At 34.8% G+C, this 26,281-nt stretch overlaps 2 protein-coding genes across 5 annotated transcripts; one reads left to right on the top strand and one right to left on the bottom strand.

Moving 5' to 3' along the window:
• The first annotated feature begins 940 nt into the window (after positions 1-940).
• Positions 941-17,664, top strand: LOC123684315 (transcriptional regulator ovo-like). Of its 4 annotated transcripts, XM_045623530.1 has the most exons (5): positions 941-1,432; positions 13,338-14,983; positions 15,423-15,732; positions 16,119-16,402; positions 16,836-17,664. In XM_045623530.1, the coding sequence occupies exons 1-5, from the start codon at positions 1,291-1,293 to the stop codon at positions 16,839-16,841; spliced, it is 2,388 nt and encodes a 795-aa protein (XP_045479486.1). In that variant the 5' UTR covers positions 941-1,290; the 3' UTR covers positions 16,842-17,664. The 4 variants fall into 4 exon arrangements, with proteins under 4 accessions (XP_045479486.1, XP_045479485.1, XP_045479488.1 ...); XM_045623529.1 differs by having other exon boundaries at positions 943-1,432; positions 16,119-17,664; XM_045623532.1 differs by having other exon boundaries at positions 948-1,432; positions 13,338-14,908; positions 16,119-17,664.
• Positions 17,665-17,836: 172 nt separating this feature from the next.
• LOC123684444 (glutamine-dependent NAD(+) synthetase) lies at positions 17,837-23,160 on the bottom strand. Its single transcript, XM_045623713.1, has 10 exons — positions 22,833-23,160; positions 22,521-22,776; positions 22,357-22,465; positions 22,016-22,302; positions 21,746-21,949; positions 21,498-21,645; positions 20,968-21,136; positions 19,659-20,261; positions 18,271-18,418; positions 17,837-18,213 (listed from the first exon to the last, which is right to left on the bottom strand). The coding sequence occupies exons 1-10, from the start codon at positions 22,976-22,978 to the stop codon at positions 18,127-18,129; spliced, it is 2,157 nt and encodes a 718-aa protein (XP_045479669.1). The 5' UTR covers positions 22,979-23,160; the 3' UTR covers positions 17,837-18,126.
• Between the last annotated feature and the right edge of the window lie 3,121 nt (positions 23,161-26,281).

Here is a 26,281-nt window from a genome sequence, read left to right as displayed (position 1 = left end):
AAAATTGAGGAATTTAGTTCCTCTGAAAAGTTCTGGTAAAAAACGCAATGAAGTGGAAAGTTTCACCCCTTTGCAAGATCTCAACAGAATTGAATAATATTTAAAGGTAGCCTTTCATTAATGAAACATGCCTACAAATTGCCAAGTTCCCCGAAATCTTTCGCAATAAAAAAATAATCAAAAGATATTTTTGTCATTTTTGGAAATCTGTAACCTTTCAAAGATATACCTAAGAGATTTTGTTTATATAAAAGACGCCCCTTGATTTTTGATAAAGATTCAGACTCTTAAAACTTCCAAGGTTATTTGGCAACACCCTGTATACCTATATAACTTGTTTTTGCGTTAAAAAATTCAGAATTGGAGAAGGGACCGACCTAAAAAGTTCTCAAATCAACTTTTTTCTTCAAACCCAACAACGATTAATATTTCTAACGGATTTCTGTAGTCAAAATTTCATATTGATCAACTCAATTAATTTGAATAATTCAAACTTGATACACGCGAAACGAGAAACTCCCAAAAAACAAAACCATAAATAGATAACAATCTCTCATGGAAGTCACTGACTCGCGAGCTGATAAAACTAGAATTTCTGGTTGGCAAGAGTTGATTTTCTGACCGAGTAACTTTTCGCATGAAAAAAAACCATCATCCCAAATCAAAAAAAAACAAGCGAAAACCGTCAACGCTACTGAACAATCCAACGGTACAAATCCTAGTCAACTAGCGTAACTTCAAATTTCCAGTGTCCCCGGCAAAACAACGAAAAGAACATCGCAAAGCACTTGTAGACCACACGACAATCATGGAACCGGAAAAGGAAACAAGCGAAGTGGCTGAGAAGAAGGTATCCAAGATCACACAGGTAGTTGGCTGCGCTGGGAAGGTATCCCATGGTGTAGGCACATAACACAAAACGTCTGTACCCCCACCACACCACTAGCCAATGTCAAGTTGGACGGAATATAAGTAACCTCCACAGGCCGGCCAGGGGAGTGGAGGGGAGTTTTTTACAACGGTTTGTGTACCTCCATCCTGTAGCGGTCATCGGGCAACAGTCTATGCAAGGACTTTATCGGAGGATGATGTAGATAGAACACCCCATGTTGCCACTCGACTGTGTGACCAACTAGCTATGTAGTACTTGAAGTACTAGTGTTTACGAGTTTTTTGGATTATTGACAACAGTGCAGTGAGACTTTGTGCTGATCCACATAGTGACAAAACGTTTTTTGTGAAGTGATCTTAAAACTCTTATTTGGATTACGATAAATCGCGACAACCAAGATGCCTAAGATTTTCATGATTAAGAATCGGCTGCTTCAGCAACAGCTGAAGTTGGCTGAGTACCACGAATTACTGGCAGCTAAACAGGACTTTCAACTAGAGGAACCTCAACCCCTATCGCTGATAGTACCTAAAAAATCAGGTATGTAACAATCGACAAACTCACCTGTCTTTACTAGGGTCCTACTCAAAACCAGTTCAAGCATCATTAAAAAAAAGGGTTGCTACGAATTCCTCTGCAGGTTGAAGGAATTGTTGATGCGCATTCATCAAGAATTCCTCGCGCATATTGAAGACAAACCACCCTATAAGGTATCGTTGGTATTCAAAGAAGATACTGATGGCATGTCTTGTGTCCAAGTCATCTGGTCTGTTCATTCTAAATCCTTTTCTTCAGGAGATTAGTTCTAGTTAACAATGAACAGTTTGAGAAGCGTGAAGTCCATCAGACAGGAGATTAGGAAGTTGGAATTTTCTTAGAATTGTTGAAAGGAGTAGAGGATGTTAAAAATGAATTCAATTCAAGAGAAGAAAGAAGTAATCATATTCGGAAAAAAATTTCATTCATGTACCTTGCGTGAGATATTATAGTACTGCCAAGTAACAAAAAGGATGTTTCAGAATGAGGGTGTTAATCTTTAGATGATTTTAACAAGAAAAGATTCTATGAAATTATGATCCAAACCTCTTAGTTCAATACTTTTTATTTTTTTCATCGGAAACCTCAGGAGGAACGAAAAAATGTCAAGAGATAATATTTACCCTTTTATGAATGCGGATTTTAAAAATAATTATATCCTGAGAAGAAGTGACATGCAAAATATATGTTCAAAAATATTTAGCTGACGTCCTGTACGAATATCAATAGGAAAAAAATTTGAAAATTCTTTCACTTCATAATTGCCATTGATTCTCGAAGGGTGTGCCAAATATCGTCGAAATACCTATAAAGTTGTGATGAAATAATTGTTTTTATTGAAATTCGAACACCCTGTAGCCTGCAGCTCAAAAGTTAAGAGGTTTGGCAGTGAAGGTTTTTCTGATAGAAATAAAATTGTTATAATGGCAACACTGTGTATTATTTTAGGACATTTCTTATGTCGTTTATGTTCAGTATGTTAAGCCATTTAATCGTGGAAATATACACGCTTCAATAACGTTTAGAAATTGTTGAATTGTTTTATCAAAATAAGCTCTTATTCAAGAATACATCAGAAATTGTTTTGGAAGAATTCATGTACGACAGTATTCAGTTAATCGAATGATAGTACCAAGTACGACTCAATTTTACTCTTGTATTATGTAAAGAAAATTGACTTTCAAATTTGTCTACAATACAACAAATAGTTAGTAACTGAATAATGTCTGCAATTCGTCTCAATATTCGCAAATGTACATTGATTTTGGAAAACTTGATTCTACACTTTGTTAAAGTGTGTATCTTTCCATGATTGAATAACCTAACCTGCTAAAGACAAATGACATAATAAATGTCATAAAACACACAGTGTTGCCGTTATCACCAATTCAAATTGTATAATTCCTACTGAAAACCTTCCACATAGATTTAGGAACGTTTCTTAAAAGCGCCTAAAATTCACACCTCGAAAGATCAATATCATATTCTGAAACACCTGTATAGCCGACATTCTATGTATTAGGCAACAAAAGAAATACTTGTTAAATTTATCGACCTTAAAAGTAAATTACTTTAAGCTGCAGTTTGGACCCAGAAGATCACAACATTGTTGTCGAAACGGCGTTAAAAGTCAATAAAAACTCTGTGGACGGAATTGTGGTTTCCTTAACCTCAAATGAGTGGATTAAAATTGACTTATACTTAAAAATGCAAATAGATTATGATTTCTTGTAGGAATAGGAGAATTGAATACTTGGAACAACCTGAGTCAAATAGAAAAATAGTCGTATAATTGTCTGGACCTTATGTAGAGCTATTGCTACCTATACAAAGGAACAATAATGTACCACCTGTGCCTAAACAAAGACTCAATAGAAAAAGTATTATGTTTCACTAGAAAAACAGAGCTTTGAATGAGAAGGTTCTTTTGTATTATCTTAATAACTTCTTTCGTTTTCATAAACTAAAAGCAATGGTTTTATTCTCCAAAATTGAAAATTTTATCGATATGTTAAAGAATATTTTAACAAAAACTCTGATATAATTTCGCATCTATAAGAGTTTCGATAGAAATCACTTCAAGATATGGTATCTGAGAAGATCGAACATATCAATCAAAGATACCATAATAGGTACAGCAGCATCTACAATACCATAAATTCGTATCAGAAAAAAACGAGACACAATGTAGTCTCAGACGATCTGATTAATAATTCATTGAATATGATTGCTGGTTTGTCCATCTTTAGAAGATGAAGAAAAAGACAAGAAACAATGAGAGTTCATTAACCATTTGGCATAATACGTTTATGGTAAAGTTTTTAAGGAACCTGATTATAGGATGTTCATTTGTGTTCGAACAGGTGTGATATATACACACAGCTTTTAAACAACATCGAACCCACAGGAAGTCACAATATTTGTGTTCTCCAACACCATCGAGTAATATTTCTTTCTTGATCTTAAGACAATTGACTCGAATGAAAGTTGACACTATGAACATGACCTTTACTTAAACACCTGAACGTTACGTTAGTATAATTCAATACAAGGAAAATTGATTGAAGGTCACAAGAAACAATTCATCGAAAGTGCACATACAGGGTGGTTTGTTATGTTCGGTTCGAAATTTGATTATTCACAACTTTTAAATTTTTTTTGTCTTGTATTTTATTGCTTCAAAATTCTCGATTTGATGAGAACTTAAAACAGCTTTACTTTTGATATATAAATATTCAGCACCTAAAATACAATCCCAAAGATAATAAGTTAATAATCAAATATAATGAATAACTTAAAGAATTACGCACGTTTCGAATTTTTTTCTCTTCAGAATGTAGCTCTGAATAAGAAAGCATGCTTACAGTTCTTGATACTTAATATAGTATGACTGTTAATTGTAAACGCATATTTATCTCACCCTCATAACTGTCGATATGAATTGTGAGGAATCTCACGTATTAAAATCAAAATCTTAAACCATAAATAAATGTCGACTAATCCCCACAGCAAGTGACATCACAAAACAGTTAAAATATAAATACCGTATAGTGGATCTCAGGTATCCTAACCGAAATTTAATGTTTTTGACCTTGCAGAGCCGATCTGTTAACCAGCTTGGTTGCGCAAGCAGCATCTGCGCAAAAACCACTACTTAAGTATAGCGCGCTCAACGCGAGTCCGTTCTTCTAGGAACAGGTAGCAGACACAATTTATATATATAAAACGAAGGCAACTCAACCGCCAAAGCTCACGAAATGTAAAAGATCATTGTTCCCTCAAAATTATACGCTCTGCTTGCCTTGAAACATGTAATGCTTCGTGAATTTCATGGTGGTTTGAAAATGGAGTTTCCAAGGTCATCGGTATGAGCTCAATTAAGGCGGTGTAACGAGTCTCGGAGTCTTCTTTTATTTTTATGGATTGTTCTTGACATTGTGGGAACCTCCAGACGGGAAATATTTATCCATTTATTTTAAACCCCTTATTACAGCATGCCTTTTTCGTGCCTGGTTCTGAGCCTGATTGACGGTGCCTAAAATTTAAAACTTAATTCGTATTCCATCGTGCCTGTTTTAATGTTCAAATCAGGCAGTACCTGTTTCTGAGCCTGATTGACGGTGCCTAAAATTTGAAACTTAATTCGTATGCCACCATGCCTGTTTTAATGTCTAAATCAGGCAGTGCCTGTTTCTGAGCCTGATTGACGGTGCCTAAAATTTAAAACTTAATTCGTATTCGTATGCCACCATGCCTGTTTTAATGTCTAAATCAGGCATCAAATTGCATGGACGTTGTTCTAATCTTTGTCCCTGAAACGAAGCATTTTTAATAATCTACCAATAATCTTGGAACCTGTAGAATGAACAATCGTGAAAAAGGCATGGTGTTTTCAGGCATCTCAAAAAAAGGCACAGACTATCTCACCAACAAAATTTCATTCTTCTTCCTTTAATATAATCTGATATTTTGATAATTAACGTCCTAAAATGTGTAGAATGAACAAACTTGAAAAATGCATGGTGCTTCCAGCCATCTTGAGAAAAGGCACAGGCTTTTTCACCAATAAAATTTAATTCTTATTCTTTTGAAATAATCTGATATTTTAATAATTTATGTCTTAGAATCTGTAGAATGAACAAACGTGAAAAGGACATGTTGTTTCCAGCCATTTGTAAAAAATGTTGCCAAAAAATAGGCACGAAAAAGGCACCCAGCATAATATAACATTTATAGGTATAAATCAGTAATTTTTAACCAGAATTCTGGAAATTTGCATATTTAGTTCCAATTTATATTTATTGGTTATCGTACTACATAATCTATAATTGCCGAAAAGAAAAATTGGTGATGAACACCGAACGGAAGGTTAGATGAAGATCCTCAAAGAAAGTGAAACACTTTTTTGTGGGTCTTTCTATAAGAAAGGCCGCAAGAATAGGCTGTTTTAGGATAAGTGCTTCGTGGGCTTGCTGAAATTTTTGACAATAGACCCCAACAGTGAAATAATAATGGACAGTTCAAGCTCTTGTCCCTTGAGCATACAATAAAATAGTTTTTGGAAGGAATGATGAATGATATTTTCAGATGGTGACAAGCAATGATGGGATCGCTTACAATTGAAATAGAGATTCATTCATCTGGAAAAGTTTTTCGAACAGTTAGTCACTAGATTCATAATCATTGTGAATTTTCACACAACACAAATTAAACTATTGTTTGGATTTAATTCATGAAGAATCCATTTAAAATTCATGATAAAATAGGTTCAAAATTTCATTACCTACCCAATCAATACTAATACCTATTTGAAATAATTTCTCACAAAGACAATACTAAAAAAATCTCTAAAATGGAATTCCACCTGTATAATTTTGTGGAACTTTTCTATGGATAATAAATTAAAGCCTTTTTATTCTCATGCTATCAGGCGTGTCCATCTTCACAGCGGTGTAAAACTTATTTCGGTTTTAACATTCACCTAAATTGTAAAACAAGCGTCTATATCGCATAGAGCTTCACAGTCAAGGCTAAGTTCAGGGATCAATAATCTTTACTCAATCTTTCGGTTACTTAACAAATGCGTTTGAATGAGTGGAGAGTTTCTCTTCTCTCAACGAAACTTTCTCTGAACTGCATCAGTGATGTAATGCTATCTACCTATGTAATCTTGATGCAGTGGGTCATTGTCACTAGTTCAACCTAGTTTGGAGTCTGAAGGTGCTTCAGAGATGAGGAGAAATGTTAGAAGAATTCGATCTAGGAATTTTAAAGGCTCAAAATCAGGAAAAAACATATTGGTGTATATTTTTATGGAGTTTTGGGAATGTGATTCGGAATTATAAACAGAACTTCAAGAAAAGGAGCTTTGGCCCAGTACTACAACTTTTGGTTTCTTGTAGTTTTATCGAATTTGCTACCAATTAAGAGAAAAAAAATGTCAAACAATTCACTAGTACCTAATCCTCAGCAAAATCCATAGAGTAATAAACATAGATAGAGGGAGTATACGCAATTGTTGCATGTCCCCAACATGGTTAGATTACGTTGTCGGATTGTTATTTATTTTCAAATCCACAATTCTACTATATCGTTATGAATGTATATTATATTGAATGAAATATATTTATTTCAGTGATCCACGATTAAATATGTAGATTTGAATATTTAGAATCCGATATTTTTTATAATTGTCGAATTTATAATAAGCAGAATATTTATTATTTTCTGTATCTACCTCCTGAAATCCAAGGTTTGGCAACTTTTGCTCTCCTAGTGTCATCGGTTGTTTCACGTCGTTTGGCGTGCTTAAGGTTTGTTTTCTGAATTTCTGATATATTTAGGTATCTATTTCAATATATTTTGAGTTAATATGAAACGTTGATTCACTATGGGACATAAGAAGTGCGTTCTTTGTGGTGAAACTAGCGAATTGAGTGAAATATCTTATCACTGATACGTTTTCATTTCCGCGCGCTTCATGTCAAATTTGACAGTTCATGTTGGGGACAAAATTTGCTTACTGAAAATGACATATGCTACCTCTATCTATGTTTACTCTGAGGTAAAATCCAAATTATTTTAAATATCCAGTTAGTAAGCTTTGATGAATGAATGAATTATAATTTTTGGTACTTCTTTCATCCAATATGTAGGGTGTCAAAATAACAAGAATGAGCAAATACCAGTCATCAATCTCTCATCAAAACAGACGTGGGAACGCAGCTTAAATTCGAATTTCCATTTATAAGAAGAATTTAATTGATACGAAATAAATAGAAGATATAGAGTTGGATAAACAAGGAAACAAGCCTGCAAGTTCACTGTCGTTTTTACGTTGGTTATTATCGAGTCGCTTGAGCAATCTCTCAGTTCAATCACGGTCTACTATAATCAATCGAAGTAGGAATGAATTCAAGTATTGTAGGTTGGTGTACAGGTGTCCTTCCACTTTTACATCTAGACTCAAGGTTTGGTTGAATGAACAAAATTTACATGAAGGAAAGTAGTTATTCCTGATCGTATTCATTTTCCCTTATGTGATTCACTCCATTTTGCGCAATATTCTCATACAAAGATGCAGAATGAGTCTTAAAGTGGTACATTAAAATTCCAATTTAGAATCATTAATTCTGCAGCAATGATCGAAAAAATCTTATTTGACATATTCCCGTAAAAAAGTAGATTATTTATTACTCTATTTATAGAATTTTCACTGGTTTTATATCGTTCAATATCTTCAAAATAGTTCCTTTTTCGAGGAACGATTAATAATAATTGTATTTTCTAAAATGATTAAGTATTCTATAATAGTGATTTTGAATTATCTCTAATTGCCTTTTTTATGCTAATTCTATACTGTTTTATGAATTGGCGAGGCTATAACTCATTTGTTTCTGGCGATAACTTCAAGAAATTCTGTTGGTAGTCATTATCCAATATAGAGATTCTATGGTGTCTTCAGATTTTTTTCTGTTTTCCATTGATTCAGAGACGTGATAGTTAATTTTTTTCTCTTTTGAATGCCACATTGGTTTTCTTTCTGAGGTGACAAAAAAAATTACGAATTCAAAAATGTATCTACAAATATCGGTTATAGGTACGCAAATTTGAAAAGTTGTTATGTGAAATCATCACTTGACTATCGCGTCTCTGAAACAATGGAAAACAAACAAAATCTGCAGACACTATCAGTATCTCTATATTGGATAATGGCTATAAACCAAATTTCGTGAAGTTATCTCCAAAAGCAAATGAGTTATACAGAAAAAAAAAAGAAAATCTTGATTTGCACTTTTTTCGAGATATCTCGGGAACCAATGGAGATATTTCTGATCTGATAACATCAACTCACTCATCCCTAAATAACGCAATTTTTTTTGTAATTTAAGCCACCCTGTCTTTCTAACGGTTTTCGATATCCCTGTAGTGGTCCTCTAGTTCTAACCCTGTATTAAAAGTTGAATGGGATAAATACTAAGTTGAGAAGTTTCAATATTATTTCGCGCAAGAAAATTCTGTTGTAATAACTAGTAGGAGCAGGGTCAATCATTCAGGAAGTAATACTTCATTTACATTGAACATGAAAGTTATTTTCATTGAATACGTATGTGCGTTATATAACTATAGTTACGGGAAAGTATGCAAAGTTTATATAGGGTGTTTTTTTTCGAGGTATATAACTTTAAGTTGGCATTACTGTTCAAGATGGCGACCGATTTAACAGCTTAAGTGATTTTTTCTTAGTTTGGTTTGGCAATTCATCATGAATAGACTCACGTCTGAACGACGCTTGCAAATAGTGCAATTTTATTTCGAAAATAATGGTTCTGTGCGGAATACGTATCGCGCACTACGTCCATTTTGTTTTGTTTAGCGATGAAGCGCACTTCTGGTTGAATGACTACGTCAACAAACAAAACTGCCGCATTTGGAGTGAAGCTAATCCTCAAGTGTATGTCGAAACACCGTTACATCCATAAAAACTGACTGTTTGGTGCGCTTTATGGGCTGGTGGAATCATTGGTCCGTACTTCTTCAAAAACGATGATGGCCAGAACGTTACAGTCAATGGTGATCGGAATAGAGCCATGATTACTAACTTTTTCATTCCTGAATTGAACAACCATGATGTCCAGGAGCTGTGGTTCCAACAAGACGGCGCAACATGTCACACAGCTCGCGTGCCACAATCGATTTAATGAAAGACACGTTTGGTGACCGCCTAATTTCACGTTTTGGACCTGTGAATTGGCCTCCAAGATCTTGTGATTTAACACCGCTAGACTACTTTCTGTGGAGCTATGTAAAGTCATTGGTCTATGCGGATAAGCCACAAACCCTTGACCATTTGGAAGACAACATTCGCCGTGTTATTTCCGATATACGGCCACAAATGTTGGAAAAAGTCATCGAAAATTGGACGTCCAGATTGGACTACATCCGAGCCAGCCGTGGCGGTCATATGCCAGAAATCATATTTAAAATGTAATGCCACAAGATTATCTTGCTGATGAACAAAATTCATGTCAATCGAATAATCCATCGTTGTTTTATGGCAATTTAAAGTTCTATAGCTATAAAAAAAAACACCCTTTATATACCGTTTTCAGTACTTTGCGATATAAGCAGTACCCCAGACAGCATTCTACAAGAAGCGGTATCTTTTGTTGGGCCGTTCTCACATTTTAATGGGAATGCTCAAGCTTATTAGTATGATGATGCTATGCCTTTTTCAATCTGAAACTGTTAATCTAAGTCCCCAGCCTATTATTTTATACACGTATCCGGCTGAATGATAACTAGCTGGGAATTGAATAATCCTCTATAACGTGAAAAACCAAGTTCATTGTACATCCTTGAATTTAAATGAATACCAAATTGAGAGTTTACAACTACAAGTCGAGCGAATCAAAGAATATGTTATTATAAAAAGATATATTTATGCGTATAGGTGTATTTATGTTCGAATAAAAATCGTTAACTTGTAGGGTATAATTTTTTGGAATATCACAACACTCAAAAACGGTTAAATTAAATTAATTGCATTCAAACAAAAAAAAACACAGTTGGTCGAATAGAGGTACTTCTAGAAATTAAACTAAGCTGTTGGTAAGAAATATTCTACAAAAATGAGTTGCAATGGCTGAAATTCAGTGGCGACGCCAGCTTTCAACAACAGGGGTGGCCAAAGTGAAGCGAAATTATAGTTCAGCTAATCTTGTTATTATTTTAGCCTCAGTATTTCAAATTTTAGGGAAGTTCAGCAGAATTTCAGGGAGGGCCCGCTTACCGATTTTTCGAATGCCTCACAGTTCATGATGATTTCAACTCGAAATTTGGAAAAAAAACCGTAAAAATTGAATGTCTACACAATAATTGTTATATTTCCTAAAATATTGTTTACATCCCCCTCAAATAAAGACGTTTTTTATAGTTCGTGTTGTGATCTAACACATATTGAGGTTTCAAGTCCGTACCTTGCCTCAAGAAGAGTTGGCAGACTCAAGAATATTATCAATTTTTTTTTGCAAATTTCAGTTTACAACCTATAATTTCTGAAATAATGGACTAATCGCTGAACTGCAAGCTCTACATAGTCGAATCAATCAATAAAATGGTACAATGGTCCCATGAAGGAACTTTTAATTTTTTTCAATTTTCTAAGGGAAAATTTTACGAAAATTTTTCGATCGAAAAAATTTCCGGGTGAGTGCGAAATTCGGCTAATTGGGGATCGTTCATTCCAACCTCGCTTACCAATTGTTCGTAGACCTCATAATTTATGAAAATTTGTACTCAAAATTTGGAAAAAATCCGTGAAAATTGAAAATCTTTTCAAGAATCGTTATATCTCCTAAAATATTGGTCACAACATCCTCAAATACAAAGGTCTTTTATAGTTCGAGCTGTGATCTAAAACATATTTCAAGTCCGTATCTTGCCTCAAGTAGAGTTGGCAGCCTCGAGAACATCATCAAAAATTTTTCCTTCTTCGTATATATTTATCCATTCGTAAAAATTGCAAACACAAAGCTATTGTGTTAGTTACAGGCATTTTCAACAGGCTTGTATTGTTCAGAAATGGCGTTTTATTTAAAGAATCAATACTTCCTTGACATCACTACTCGTATTCTTTATACAGGGCAAGTTGAGAGAAACTCGCTGGATCCTCCGATTGACTCTCAAATCTCAAGGCCAGCAAGGATTTCTGTTACCAGCTGTGGTATTGTGGGACCCTACCTTTCGAACGCGACTGTCTATATGGAAAAGAACGAGATAGTAGAAGGCTTATTCTGTCTTAAAGGGTTAAATCGTATTGGACAGTCCAAAGATTCAGATCGTGTCGATATAAGGGACTAAGATAAAATGATTGTTGGTTGGATCGTTATATACGTAATTTTCGTATTTTGAACCGGGAATTTGGTGAATTTGAAAATTTAGAAACTACCAGTTAGATCGAAATGAACTGTTGCATTTAGATGTGAAACAACAATTCCATGCTTCATACAAAATTTTATGTTGATCGCGTCACTTGAACCAAAAAAATTCTTCAATTCTTTCGTTCTCAAAAAGCGCATGAATGAACCAACGATCAAAAGCTGCTGAAGTGCCTTTCTCGATTCTTTTTGTTTCGAGTAAAGGGTGTTTTTTTTAGAGCTATAAAACTTTAAATTGCAATAAAACAACGGTGGATTATTCGATTGACATGAATTTTATTTATCCGCAAGAAAATCTTGTGGCATTACATTTTAAATATGATTTCTGCCATATGACCGCCACGGCTGGCTCGGATGTAGTCCAATCTGGACGTCCAATTTTCGATGACTTTTTCCAACATTTGTGGCCGTATATCGGCAATAACACGGCGAATGTTGTCTTCCAAATGGTCAAGGGTTTGTGGCTTATCCGCATAGACCAATGACTTTACATAGCCCCACAGAAAGTAGTCTAGCGGTGTTAAATCACAAGATCTTGGAGACCAATTCACAGGTCCAAAACGTGAAATTAAGCGGTCACCAAACGTGTCTTTCAATAAATCGATTGTGGTACGAGCTGTGTGACATGTTGCGCCGTCTTGTTGGAACCACAGCTCCTGGACATTATGAATGAAAAAGTTAGTAATCATGGCTCTATACCGATCACCATTGACTGTAACGTTCTGGCCATCATCGTTTTTGAAGAAGTACGGACCAATGATTCCACCAGCCAATAAAGCGCACCAAACAGTCAGTTTTTCTGGATGTAACGGTGTTTCGACATACACTTGAGGATTAGCTTCACTCCAAATGCGGCAGTTTTGTTTGTTGACGTAGCCATTCAACCAGAAGTGCGCTTCATCGCTAAACAAAATAAAATGTACGTAGTGCGCGATACGTATTCCGCACAGAACCATTATTTTCGAAATAAAATTGCACTATTTGCAAGCGTTGTTCAGGCGTGAGTCTAACCATGATGAATTGCCAAACCAAACTGAGAATAAATCACTTGACAGCTGTTAAATCGGTCGACATCTTGAACAGTAATGCCAACTTAAAGTTATATACCTCGAAAAAAAAACACCCGTTACAAAGAATGTTGGTAACAGTGGCGTGTTTACTATGGAAGCTAAATTTCCTAACAAATTTTTAAAAAATGCATTCTCATTTCTTCTGTTGGAACATACCGTATCATGAATAACTTATTTAGTTTCCTGTCTGTGTTTTTCAAATCTTTCTTCACGTCAAGCGTCATATGTTGAGCTGATTCCAATGGCGGATTAAGCAAAAATTGTTGACAGGAACAATGTTTTCATCTCATTTTAGAGACATGCCAGTATTTCCATATTTCAATCGAAATAATGTTCCCAATGAACCAATCCACCAACCAAATTGATCTAGTACCATATTAACACTGGTATCCTTTTCAGAAACAGAGAAAGAAAAGCCTAAAGATGAAGCCCTTGAATCTCCAACTCCACCACCAGAAGAGAAGAAAGTTACAGAAACAGTGCCACCAAGAAGGTTCATATCATCCATACTTGGTGGGGACGTTCCGTATGGTAGCAGAGGCCACGTCTTGACAAGAGCTGAAAGGAAGGAGTACGCCCCAATAAAACCACCGGATAAAGTGGTTATACCAGAAGCCAAGAAACCACCTGAAGATACTCCGCAACCCAAAGTGACCCCACCAGTGAGACAGTTCTCTGTGATACAGAGAACCCCGAAGACGACGTCCAAGCGAGAAGATGATCTAGACACCAGGTTATCAGCCTTGATAGTCCAAGAGCCGGAGCAAGAACAACCAATAGACTACCACATACCCAAAAGGAAAGGAGAAACGGAAGACGAGAACGAAGAGAAGAAGCTGAGGGAGCAGAGACGTAGTCACAGTTCCAAAATCAGCAAACCTGCAATTTCTGTAAGAACGATGGCTGGAAAGGTACCCCAAATCATGACAGCGGCAGCTGGTCATGGTAGGGGTAACGCGCCTAGCCAAGGTGGTGGTGGCCAATCCCAAAACAGTTCTTCGGGTGGGGGAGGCACCATCAATTTCTCCGGTGGTTCAACTGGGGGCGGTGGAGGAGGCTCCCTTGGGAGCGGCACTGGAGGTGGTGGCATGAATCCAGGACGTGATGGAAGGCAGAACTACGGTCCGAGCAGTCCTCCGACTGGAAGTTTACCACCCTTCTACGAATCGCTGAAAGGCGGCAACAACGGTAATAACTACAACGCCAATGGTACCTTCTCATCTAGCTATTTATTGAATCATATGGACTGTGATAACGGACAAGATCTAGGTAGTCTGAACGCCAATGGGGGTCAGAGTCCGCCCAAACAATACTCTACGTTACAGAATGCCTCTTATGGAATAGTCATGAAAGATGAAACTGATCTAGACCTCTACGAGAGCAAAATAGATTCCATCAATCAACTCCTACCTGGACCTTACACCGGATACGAAGATTCCATGATGGTGGATATGGTAACTGGAGGAGTTGTGGATCCACTACAATTCACAGCCACCCTAACATTCTCAAGCTCCGCTGAACACGCCTTGCTTGAGAGCCTATCAGACGCAACAGATCTATCGTCGTTCCTTCAAAGATTGCCTACTGGAGATAATGAAAACGAGGAGATCATCTCCAATAACATTCATTCATCACCCATAACGTCAGAATCCTCACAAATACAGCAAGTCGATCAAATCGATTCCTTCAACGATCATATCCTAGGAAGAAATTACGAAGGGAGGAACTTCAACCAATTCTCCAAGCTCTACTCTGATTCCTTAGCGTCGTATCCAAGTTCAGTCAATAACGAGTCTCTTCAAGTGCAGATACACCAGCAGCAGCAGCTGTTGTCACCTAGTTTGTCCTTCAATGGGAGCGCGTTGGATCTAGACTCGCCGACGACGATGAGTCTACCTTCACCTGGTGCTGCTAGCTGTTCTTTGGATGGTGCGCATAATGATGGAGGCTCTTTAAGTCCACCGGCTAATGTGAGTGGGAGAAGGGATAGCACAAGCAGCGAGACACCATCCCTTCAAGGAAGGGTAAATGTTTTGCAACAAAGGGTAAGCAACACGTTGATTCAGGCAAGCTGTTTGTGGTCCAAGACTCCATCGACCGTAACTAAGAAACTAACTTGATCAAATCAATCAGTACTTTCTTTTCAACTTAAAAACTCAATCTCAAGCTTCACTACCACTTCAAATTCAACTCAATCACATTTGAAAGAAATTACACTTCACTTGTAAATAGATTGTTTTTCTCCATATCCATCTTCATCAAAGCATTAATGAAAGATCTGATCTATTGTGAATAATTAAGCTTCTATCTTCTCAAGAAGATTTCATTAGAAAATCTGTTAGATTCAAGATGTTGCCTTCTTGGTCAAACTTTGATCACCCATGTTAGTTTCTGTATAAAGTTATCGCTGCAATGCCCAAATCAAGATGTTTGCTTTCCTGAAATTAATCAACCTTTTCATACTAACTTATTTTTATATTTTAGCTTGGTCTACCTTCAGAAGTTCAGTTGGAATTTGTGAATGGAGGACATGGAATCAAGAACCCACTGGCGAATCAAGAGAATGTTAGACATACAGCTAGAACGGAAGACAAAACTAAGGTTGCTGCTATAACGACAGAAGATGGTCAGACAAACTTCTGTTGTAGAGTATGCAATAAGACATTTGGACTGCAGAGACTTCTAAACAGGCACATGAAGTGTCATTCAGATGTGAAAAGATACTTGTGTACATTCTGTGGCAAAGGTTTCAATGACACTTTCGACTTGAAGAGACACACTAGAACTCACACAGGTAAGTGTCAAACCTTGTAAAACAAAATCGTGCGGGAATATCCCTGTTTTACACAGATTACATAGTTAGATTACAGTTATATGTCTTTATTATACGTTGGTACTCCTATCACGGATTTATCTATCATCTGTCAAATTTTTGATGCAGAAAACAGTGCTGCCAACCCACATTTTTCAATGCAAAATGACTAAATGATATTTATAGAAATATTCCATTAATTTCAATTAAATGATTAGGTGAATTAGAGAACATGATGTGTAATTGTCGTAGAGAAGGCTCATTCTAACCCTCGTTCATTCAAAAATTCGACACTTCGTGGTTTGTTTTTGAATTTTGAACTCGTGAAAAATTGAAGCAGTTATAATTCAACATTTTCTCATTTTCAGGTGTACGTCCTTACAAGTGCAGCCTCTGTGAGAAGTCCTTCACGCAGAGATGTTCATTAGAGTCCCACTGTCTCAAAGTCCACGGAGTACAACACCAATACGCCTACAAAGAACGAAGAACCAAAGTATACGTTTGTGAAGAATGTGGTCACACAACTAGCGAACCAGAAGTCCATTACATCCATTTGAAAGAGAAACATCCATATAGTCCAGCCCTTCTCAAATTCTATGACAAAAGACACTTCAAATTCACGAATTCGAATTTTGCTAACATGCTCCTACAAGTGCGTACATAAAAATATTCACCTTAAAACATCTGATTGAAGAAAGACTTGAATGGCTTTCTTTAATTCAGGCTAAAACGTTGAAAAATTTTCGAAAATTGGTTTGATCTCTTTCTGTTTGGAGGCCTTCGGTGGCCACTTTAAACTGGCAAAGTACTACATGCATACCGACAAATGATACTGTCACTACGATTTCTTTTGCGGACCAAACATATCAGCAGAAAATTGATTCGAAACGTAAGAACGTTTTGAATTACTCTTTTCCTGAAATGTTCTTCTTGTTACGAAGTGGTAAGATTAATCGTAGAAAAGGTGTGTACATAGTTTGTTACGTCCGTGAATTATGAAATTATCGTTTGTAACTTTCGTTCTGTGATATAAGATCAAATTTCAAAGAAAAACAACGTATTCACGATGAATATTTTCATTCCAGGTGTAGGAGCAGCGTTCTAAAAAAACAAACAAAATAACATCTCCCTTGAAAAAAATATCGGGTTATTTGTGCAATCAGGTGTATGGATTTGGGGTTAGATTAAGGAATTAGATTAGTGGTTTTGTTTTATTGTCAGAAACGAGGCTAGAATTTGGAAAAAAAATTATGTCATCTAATTATCGAACATAATTGAAAATTCCAATACGTGAATAGAGTGATGATTTTCTATATTATCCAAAATTTGTATAGATTAGGATCACTTTTTCTGGACTTTGGCCCGTTTCTGAATATGAGGCTCAAAGATAGCCTATAACGCCTATGGTGCTGCAGAATATCTAAAAGTATGTTGTGATTTATCCTTGTTTCGTTTTCTTTTAAATGGCAACGAATTTCCTGCAATATATCTTTTACTCAAATCCTTTTATACTTTGTTAACTGAGTAAGTTGTTTATAAATGAAGAATGAATGTTGTTAGTGTTTTTGTACATAGAAAATTTTTAGGCATTTATCTACTATAAGTACCTTAATCTTTATATAGATAAATTGTGGAAAATTGACTTGGTAACTTCCTGAGTATCCAATTCGTATCTATTTATTATTTCATTGTTTTTTGAAATACTAAATTTTGTTACATAACAGTATTTAAAAAAATTTGACTGTTTATGAACTGAAAATAATGCTTTTTGTAAACAAAAATTAGCTTTAATACTGATCTATCAATTCAAGATTAAATGTAATAACTTATGTATTTATATTTTCACAATTATGTAGAAAAGTCTACTTTCCTAATATTGTTATACAATTAAATTATATACTATTGAACAAGAAACCCAAACTTTTTTCAATTCAATCCCCTGAAACACTAATATTATCTCAAAAAATTTCCATAGAAGATAAAAATGATTAATTCGAGTTTATCTTAAACATTTTTCTTCAATCTCTCTTGATCACTGTAATTTCCAAATTGTTATGACAGTCTTTTTTTAATAAAAAAACACCTTAACTAGAAGCAAAATTTAATAACACATAACTACATACCGACTCCTAAAAATGGAGCAACCCCAATAAAAGTATAATATATATAGAAATCAGATGCGAAAAAACATTTTTATACAAAACATATAATAAAATTAAAATACATTTCAAATGGAATAATATAGGAATGAAAATGGATAAAATCGAATCTACATAGATAACAAAGTTTCTTTTATATTAGAATTAAAGAAAAAACATATAAATGCACTTATTGGTGCTAAGGAACTTGATATTTTTCATCAAATGGTGCCAAGAATTAAACAGGTACAGCTGCCCTACATTTAATACTTTTTTTGAAGGTGGAGTTTGTATCTATTTTCCTACTCTTCTCAAAAATTTCTTTCTGAAAATAATGCTATATGAATTTACCTTTTCGTGACAACAATTTCCAATTATTTACCTGCTTATCTATCGCTCTGAACTGCCAAGACCAGTTGGCCCGATAAAGGAAAGGCCTTAGGTCAAACCTATTATCATCGGGACTGTAACTTTCTGTATGATATGCTGGAGTAATCACAGTCATTTTATGTCGATTTATTGCATAGCACCTGCAAAAATGCCGGAGTCAATGCATCATATATATCACATAATTATATACAGGGTGGTTCACTTATCTGGGTATTCCCGATTTTCTAGAAAACGGCCGAATATTTTTTCATTCTGTAAACGGTGTTCTGTACAAGTAAATGAACGCGTCCAGCAGAAAGATCGATAGCGTAAGAAGCTCCGCTACTGATGGGTATCAGTTTGATAACGTTAGTATTCTCTGCTGGACGGGTTGCTCTTTTTCTTGACAGCAATAGGTTCTGTGGGTCCTTCTTGAAGGTTATGTTATGATGAGAGATATTTTTCTGTTTTAATATCAATTTTAATTCCCAAGTTTAATTTCGGTATTATTACTATTTATTATTACATTATTGCTATATTTGAAATTTAAATTTCGTCCCAAAATCACTGTCACTAATGTCAGTTACTCAAAATGTTACCAAAAAGTAGCATAAAATAAATTCGCTACCAAAGATGGCGACCGCTCCGTAGCATACGCTCTGTAGCAGAAACTGATTGAATGCGTTTAGCAGAAAATTCATAGAATATTAACAACTGTTGAGTCTGCTAAAACTGCTGAAAGATGTTTTAATTCTAATTTTTTTCAAATACCATTTTATTTTTCTATTTTGAACCGTAAGCGATCTGCAGCGTACTTTATTTATCTCAATTCTATTCCCTTCATAATTTTCCGTATTGTGACAGTATGCCTTGATCTGGAGACATAGATATGATTTTGTTTCTTAAAATCAAGGAGGTTTTGAAACAAACTATTTCGAAACATAAATCAAATATTTTCCTTATTTCATTATAAGTTACTTGTGCCTGAATATTAGGGTTTACTTCGGCACAGATATCCGCCAAGATCGCAGGACCTAAAGCCCATGGATTACTTTCTGTGAGACACCCTATAAAATGACGTATACAAAACTGATTTCGATAATTTAGACCATTTGTAAATAAAAATAACAAACACATGTGCCGATGAAAAAATAATATTCTGAAAAAAGGAACTAATAATGAAATAAGGAAAAGATATACGTACATAATTTATATATGGCCCATATTGGTGGACATAAAGAACATATGATTCAGAATGTTTTTTCTGTTATAATAAAAATGGCTTATTGTGATTAAAATAGATGTAATCCCCTAAATATTGGGTGTTTCTGTTGCAGTATTCGAAAAAGACCGACATGTTGACGAAATGAGAGATAAAACAAAATTGGAAGTTCAACTCACCTGAAAAAGTGTTTAACCTTTTCAGCGACCTCTTCTGGCGTAAAATCAGACGACCAAGTTTGCACCAATTTACAATACATCGAATACGGTCCGCAATGATGCATTTTTCTGAGCCGACCATATACACTCAACTCGGCGTACGTCATGCCCATATCCTCTTCGTCTGTTTGAGCCAACTTTCCCTCATTCAGTGGTTCCAGTTCGGCTGTAGGTGGCGCTTTTATAATATCTTCAATTATCGGTATTGAAAACTTCTGCCTACAGAAATGGAGGAATCTTCTGAGGTCGGTTTTGGAAATTCCACCAATGGGGTTGACATCAGCACTTGAACAGTCATATTTGGTCATATAACCTCTCAGGGACTCATCTACATTTGCTGAACCCAAGACAAGAAGGCCTCCAGGTCGATTTCTTGTCCATAAAATCAATTGGGCAAATAGATAGGAAAAGACCATTCGTAAACGTGCCTGGATATTTTGGAGGGCAAGATTTTGCCTGGCGCATCCACCTTTAGACTCGTATTTTGGGAAATGACCCGTCACAAAAGTGAACACTTGTAGGCAAGCTGCTACAGCTGTATCGATAGTAATGCCCATGTGATAACTGAAACAGAGTATCATTGATCAGTCCAAAGCGTCATAATTTATTTGAAACGAGAATAATGTGAAAATTCATGGTCTGTAACATGTGATTAAAATTATAGAATTATGTAATGCTCTTGACATACTTTCGAAGATGTATTATTGAAAATGATGGATCAAATGGTATATTCTAAAACAAGTTGCAGATTGGGCTCCTATTTCAACACAAATTCGAATGCTTGAGTGTTGGAATTGCCTTCTGCAACGAGTATTAGACGATATTTTCTCTATTTCAGTCAAGTTTTGTGAAATATTATCGAAATTCAATGAAAAATTCAGATTATACATCCTATTGACTTTTGTATTGTATCTTGGCAGTTGGTGTCACTGTTACGAAAATTGACAGTTTACGGAATGTCAATTTGAATCGTACGTTTCAAAATTTGAATTAATTTATAATTACGCATTAAATTCGTGAATTATGTCTGAAGAAATCGATTAACACCGCCAGAATCAACAGAAATTGGGAATAATGTTGCAAATCATTTCACTATATCCAAATCATATTATATTCACAATTGACGAGTGTTGAAATTGATAAGATCGGATCAGTGTAGACAACCACAGAACGAAAAATATAACTGAAAATAATGCTTTAATCAGTTCATTACAGCACTGTTTTTAGTGCTGTAATAAACTCATTACGATACTTAGAGAAATAAAATTACCTTCCAATTGCAGCAGCCAGCTGTGTTGCTCTCTCCTTGGTTTCCGTTGAAGAATTTTCAGTCCCCATGTAACATGTTACTAATATATGATTACACAAATCATTTGCCGATTTTGGGACATAATCTGGACTACCACATATTCGTCTGACATCATTCAAGACCTTGCTATCTGTAAAATGTAGATACTATCTGTAGATACTACACTCGCTTTCAAGTCTCACACTCCTTTGTTAGTAGTATTATATAAAACTTTTTCAAACTTTCGAAACTCCAAGATCGAATATTATTAAAAATTAAAGAATATCTGTTCGTGCGTATGTAAAAAACGATAATTCCCAAAGGAAATGACTTAAAACCTTGAAACTTTCATAGTGGATTCAGATTACGAACACTCTTGACTTATGTCAGTGTTATAAAATTGTCAAAAAGGTACTCCTCTTATAATTATAAAATTTCATTATATTTTCTGAATACTGAAGAGGTGCAAGACTTTTGAACAAATAATTAAAATATTGTTATTGCCAACTCACCGCCAACTTGAACATACTTAGTTACCATTTTACACATGGAATAAACTATTAAAGCTGTACTACTAGAGTCTACTCCTCCACTAAGAGGTAGAAAAAAACCACCTTGCCCCGATCTTCGAAGATAATCCCATAACCAACAAGCTGGCCCCTTGAATAATTTAAAAATGAAGTAAGTCAAAAAAAATAAACTCAAGAATTGAGTAATGCAATAATAAAACTGTTACACAACAAATTGAAAGATAACCAACCTGTGCAATTTCTTCTTCAGGTTTTAGGTAATGCCATTCCAACGGTAAGGAACAACTTAAAGTTGTATCATTAGGTGGACACAATGAAAAGTCTGCATGTACTCTGATATAACTTGGACTACCTGATGACATATGTGCCATTGATCTCGCATGATTTCTTTGAGTTCTTATTTCCTCTAAATCAATAGTAGCAACTGTTATCTCCTGTAAAAGGGTTTATCGTAAATTTTCATAAATTATTATATTATAAAATGAAAAACTTGAACTTACAACATCCTCTAAGGAGAACTGCTTAGACCTACTAACTATTTCACCATTCAGAGCAATGCAAGAACAGCCATTGAAATAAACTCTTTGTCCATCACACCCTCTCAAATTGCTGAATACATAGCAGCCCTTAGCTTTCAGAGTGGCACTTTTTACAAGGTCCACAGTAACATAGGCCTTACGTAATTCTGTGTAACTACCAGAGCTGTTACATATAATTTCTACTCCGTCAAGAGCCATACCAATATGGGAACTCATCGGATTCCATAATTCTTCACAAATTTCAAAACCTAAAATAATTTTATATGAAATAATATAAGGAACTATTGGCGAACTAATATTACCAATGCATGTATCTTGTGTTGCGATGACGGCATCACCAAATGGAACTACTTCTTGATTAGTGACTATGGAAATCATTCTTGGCAAGTAGTAGTCCTCAACTTCCCGAATCTGAAATGTGAAGGAGAACTCGAGTGTCCTTCAAAATTCAAATGAACAAATATACCTTTTTCCACCAAGAAAACCATCTAGATTCTCTGTAGTTCCCTTCATCACAAGTCATTAATTTAGGTCTGATTAGAAGAATCTTTTGATTGAGAAATATCACTCTACAATTGTAGCATACATTTTTATGCATCACTGGCATACCAACATCGACTAAGATATCCTTGGAAAGTGGTGATGTCAAGAGGTCTAATAAAACTTCCCAACTGTGTAAGAAGGTATCACTTTCGTAGAAATGATCTTCACAACTATAGCCTCTGAAAGTATGGACTGGTATAAAGGAACATCAAAACATATTATTTTATTTTCATACGTTATTTCAAGTTCTGGACCTGTTCGGAAAGTGGCTCCCATTTCCTTGGCTTCCAAAATTGACTGTAATATTCTATCTCGGTTACCTTCGAAATCTAAAGCCCATTGGTTTAATGTGGCAGCAGCAATAGTTACTTTTCGACCCATTTTTTCCCGGTTAATTCACTTCCTACTAATATTGAAAGTTTAACAAAATTTGTTGTTTCAATTATTATTGAATTATCTTTCAATTGAATGATATCAACCAGTCAGTTTTTATATCAACCTATGTTTTTCAAAAAAAAAAGGTGTGAACATAAGGAAAACTACATCGACTTTGAAGTTCGATTGTAGAAAATGAGGTTATGTTGCAGTGTTTCCAAAATATCATAGAAGAGGGATTTTCTGACTGATGTGAAGTACCCAAACAAGATATCCAATAGAATAACAATAAAAAAAAACAAGAATTACTTAATTAATAAGCTTAATGAATAAAACATATTATTCCACTCACCTCAAAGAAAAGAACTTGTGTATGGAAGTATGAGGTGTAAGAGCAAAATCCAGATAGCCCATATAGATTAATTTTGAGATGTCTTCCGCCCGATTATCGTTTTTTGGAAGTAGGAAATACGTTTTGTCAAAAACAGTGTTGAATTCTACATTTTTGATAATAGTATCGGAAATGATAAAATATATTTCAATTGGTTTTAGGACGGGTGTAATACATTACAATCTAATAAATACCTTCTGCAAGATAAGTTTCAATGAAAAGTAACTAGAAAATTGAAAAAATCAAACCAAATTTAGTAATTACTTTCAATGCATAGAATCTAATAATAGAAGGTGTTAATTGATGGACTTAAACGAATTGGGAAACACGCATAGATAGTTAAAGTAGAAGTTTTCGCATGAATTGTCGGGAAACAGCCTATTGAAAAACTCCCTATTCAACCTGTAAGCATACGATAAGAAGCAAATTCGATTCGCTGAAAACGAAAATCAGAAATCAATAGAGGGGAAGTGGTAGTGCCTGTTACAAAATATGACACACTATGACTAATCGAGTTTCTATTTCTAGGAGGCCGAAATTAATTGAAAAAGTACATGATGGAAATTTTATATTTGAAAAAAAAAATTGTTTTTGTTGAAGGAATTGAATTTTCATGATTGCTTGAGGATTTTTTGACTTTCGGGTGAAAATTGAAGAAAATGTATCAAGTTGTTGCGATAATTGGGAGGAACAAGACTTACCTATTTTTCCCATTTTTGATATCGAAAAGGAGGATTTTCTTCAAAAATTTTCCTGCAGCGATTTTTATTAGTGTTGAAACATGTTTCTTTCGATGCTACTGAAAGTAGGTAGGTTTTTTTTTGCCTACGAATCCATAATACTCTGGCCAAATGCAGTTTCGAGTCTGTCTGTTGGTCAATGTTCGCAAAATGCTCATAGGATCCTTAACTTCTATAGTTCTTATCTGATTTCTATGAAATTTGGAACTGGTATTAGGATTGGACTACGAATAGTAGGTACTGTATAAGCTCAAAAAATTCCTGAAACCTTTATATCACGCTCTTTACTGAACCGTTTTTTTTTAAAGCACAGATATTTTATTGTAAATGCTTTTAATTCGACGAAAATTCTTTTGGTAGGTATTTCTCAAAAACCGGACAGTCCGAAAGATATTCTGTGGTTCACATGGTTAATCAATCAGAAAACACGTATTCTATGTGGAAAAGGTACACAGTTGAATACATACCTTACCTACACATAAAAATCCAGTGAAATTTGAGGGATATATCTTTGTTTTTTACTATTCTGCAACCCATTCTTGAAATCCAAAGTGATTTAATCATTAAAAAGGTTTTTGGCGTTGACAAATCCAGCTAAGAGACTTGTTTATAAAAATGAAGAATAGTGGTACAATTCCAATGACAGTTCTTATTTTAAAGCAGTTAAGTAACAGAATAAGAGATATGATATTGCAATCAGGTAATTTATTGTTTCATTTCAATTGTTTATATTTTGTTTCGAATTTACGATACATCTTTGGAACCTGATCGAATGAAATATGGATATAGTTTGATTAACTTTTGCATTCAATATATCACATTTCATGGTTTGAATACTACGTTGCTAAAGTAATTTACAGTAAATGAAGTATAGAGTTCAAACATGCTACCAAACCTTCAGTGTCATAACATCACACTTTTCAAAGCAATGGCAGGTAGATAATTATCCCAAAATTTCATTTCTACATGTTATCCAAACGTTAAATCATAACTTCATTTAAGTTTTCTCAACTTGGAAAGGCATTTTCTACGAAACATGGCCACCTCATTATTCTTTCTGAATGCTTTCGTGACTATGTTCATCTACCAATCCTATTTTGAGAATTCTACTGAATTTCTTGCTACGTATGCTCGGAATCATAATGATGGAAATAAGAACATATCGAAATTTTTTGATATATAGATAAGTGCATGATATATGGTCCCGCAACAGACAGAAATTCAACTTTTTAGTGAGATAACTTATTACTTGATCACTACGTAATAAAAATATTTTTAGTCACACAGGGTGTTCAGTTTTCTTGGACGCGACAAATTTTGTTTTTTCGAAGAAAACCTATTTTTTCACTTTTTCGGTTGAAAATAGAAGATACTTTTTCATAAAAATCTTCATTTCGTTTTTTTTTTCAATAGAATTATTCAATTTAATCATTTAAGAGAATGGAAACCAACACATAAGAAACAAGTAGCAAGCCTATGAGTTTTAATATACTATATACCTACTTTATTGTCACAGCTTCTCTCATCGTGTTGTTGAAATAAATGTTTATTCTGAATTTTGGCTGCCAAGAAATGAAACGCAAGGATGCAACCAGTCACTTATAATTATCAGCTGATTTTTGGACATCTTAGAATAAATTCCAATTCATGAATATCATTTTATGAGATTTCCAGTCTCTTAATTTGAGAAAAAAACTGCCAACTTGGCATCAAGAACTTTTGAGCCCTCGTCATTCATGTTGCTATTGTAACATTAGAGACCACAAAATTGAACAATAATATAGGCAACACTCTACTCGATAAGTCCTGGTCCAAACCAGTAAAAACACATTTTTTTCTTAAAAAATTCGACTTTATTCCTCAAAATACACTGCGCAAAAAAATTAACGCACATTCTGAAAATCTCAATTTCAATGAAAGTTAACTCTACATTGACTTCATAACTTATTTTTTATGTTCTCTCGGGAAGGTTTTGAACGAAACAAGACACATTAAATCGAAGAAAAATTCAGGATTTCACCGAATCTTATGTGAAAGAAGAGAAATAAACAATTTTCAAAATACTGGAATGCTGATAAGTGATTTAATACTTGTTATTTCCACCCCTTGCGTTAATTACAGCTCGGCAACGACGGTCCACACTCAAAATGAGTGATCTTAAAATGTTCTGATCTAATC

This window comes from Harmonia axyridis, chromosome 7, assembly GCF_914767665.1.
Source record: "Harmonia axyridis chromosome 7, icHarAxyr1.1, whole genome shotgun sequence".
Lineage (NCBI taxonomy): Eukaryota > Metazoa > Arthropoda > Insecta > Coleoptera > Coccinellidae > Harmonia > Harmonia axyridis.
Note: the sequence above shows the minus strand (reverse complement) of the source record. Positions and strands in the feature narration are given on the sequence as shown.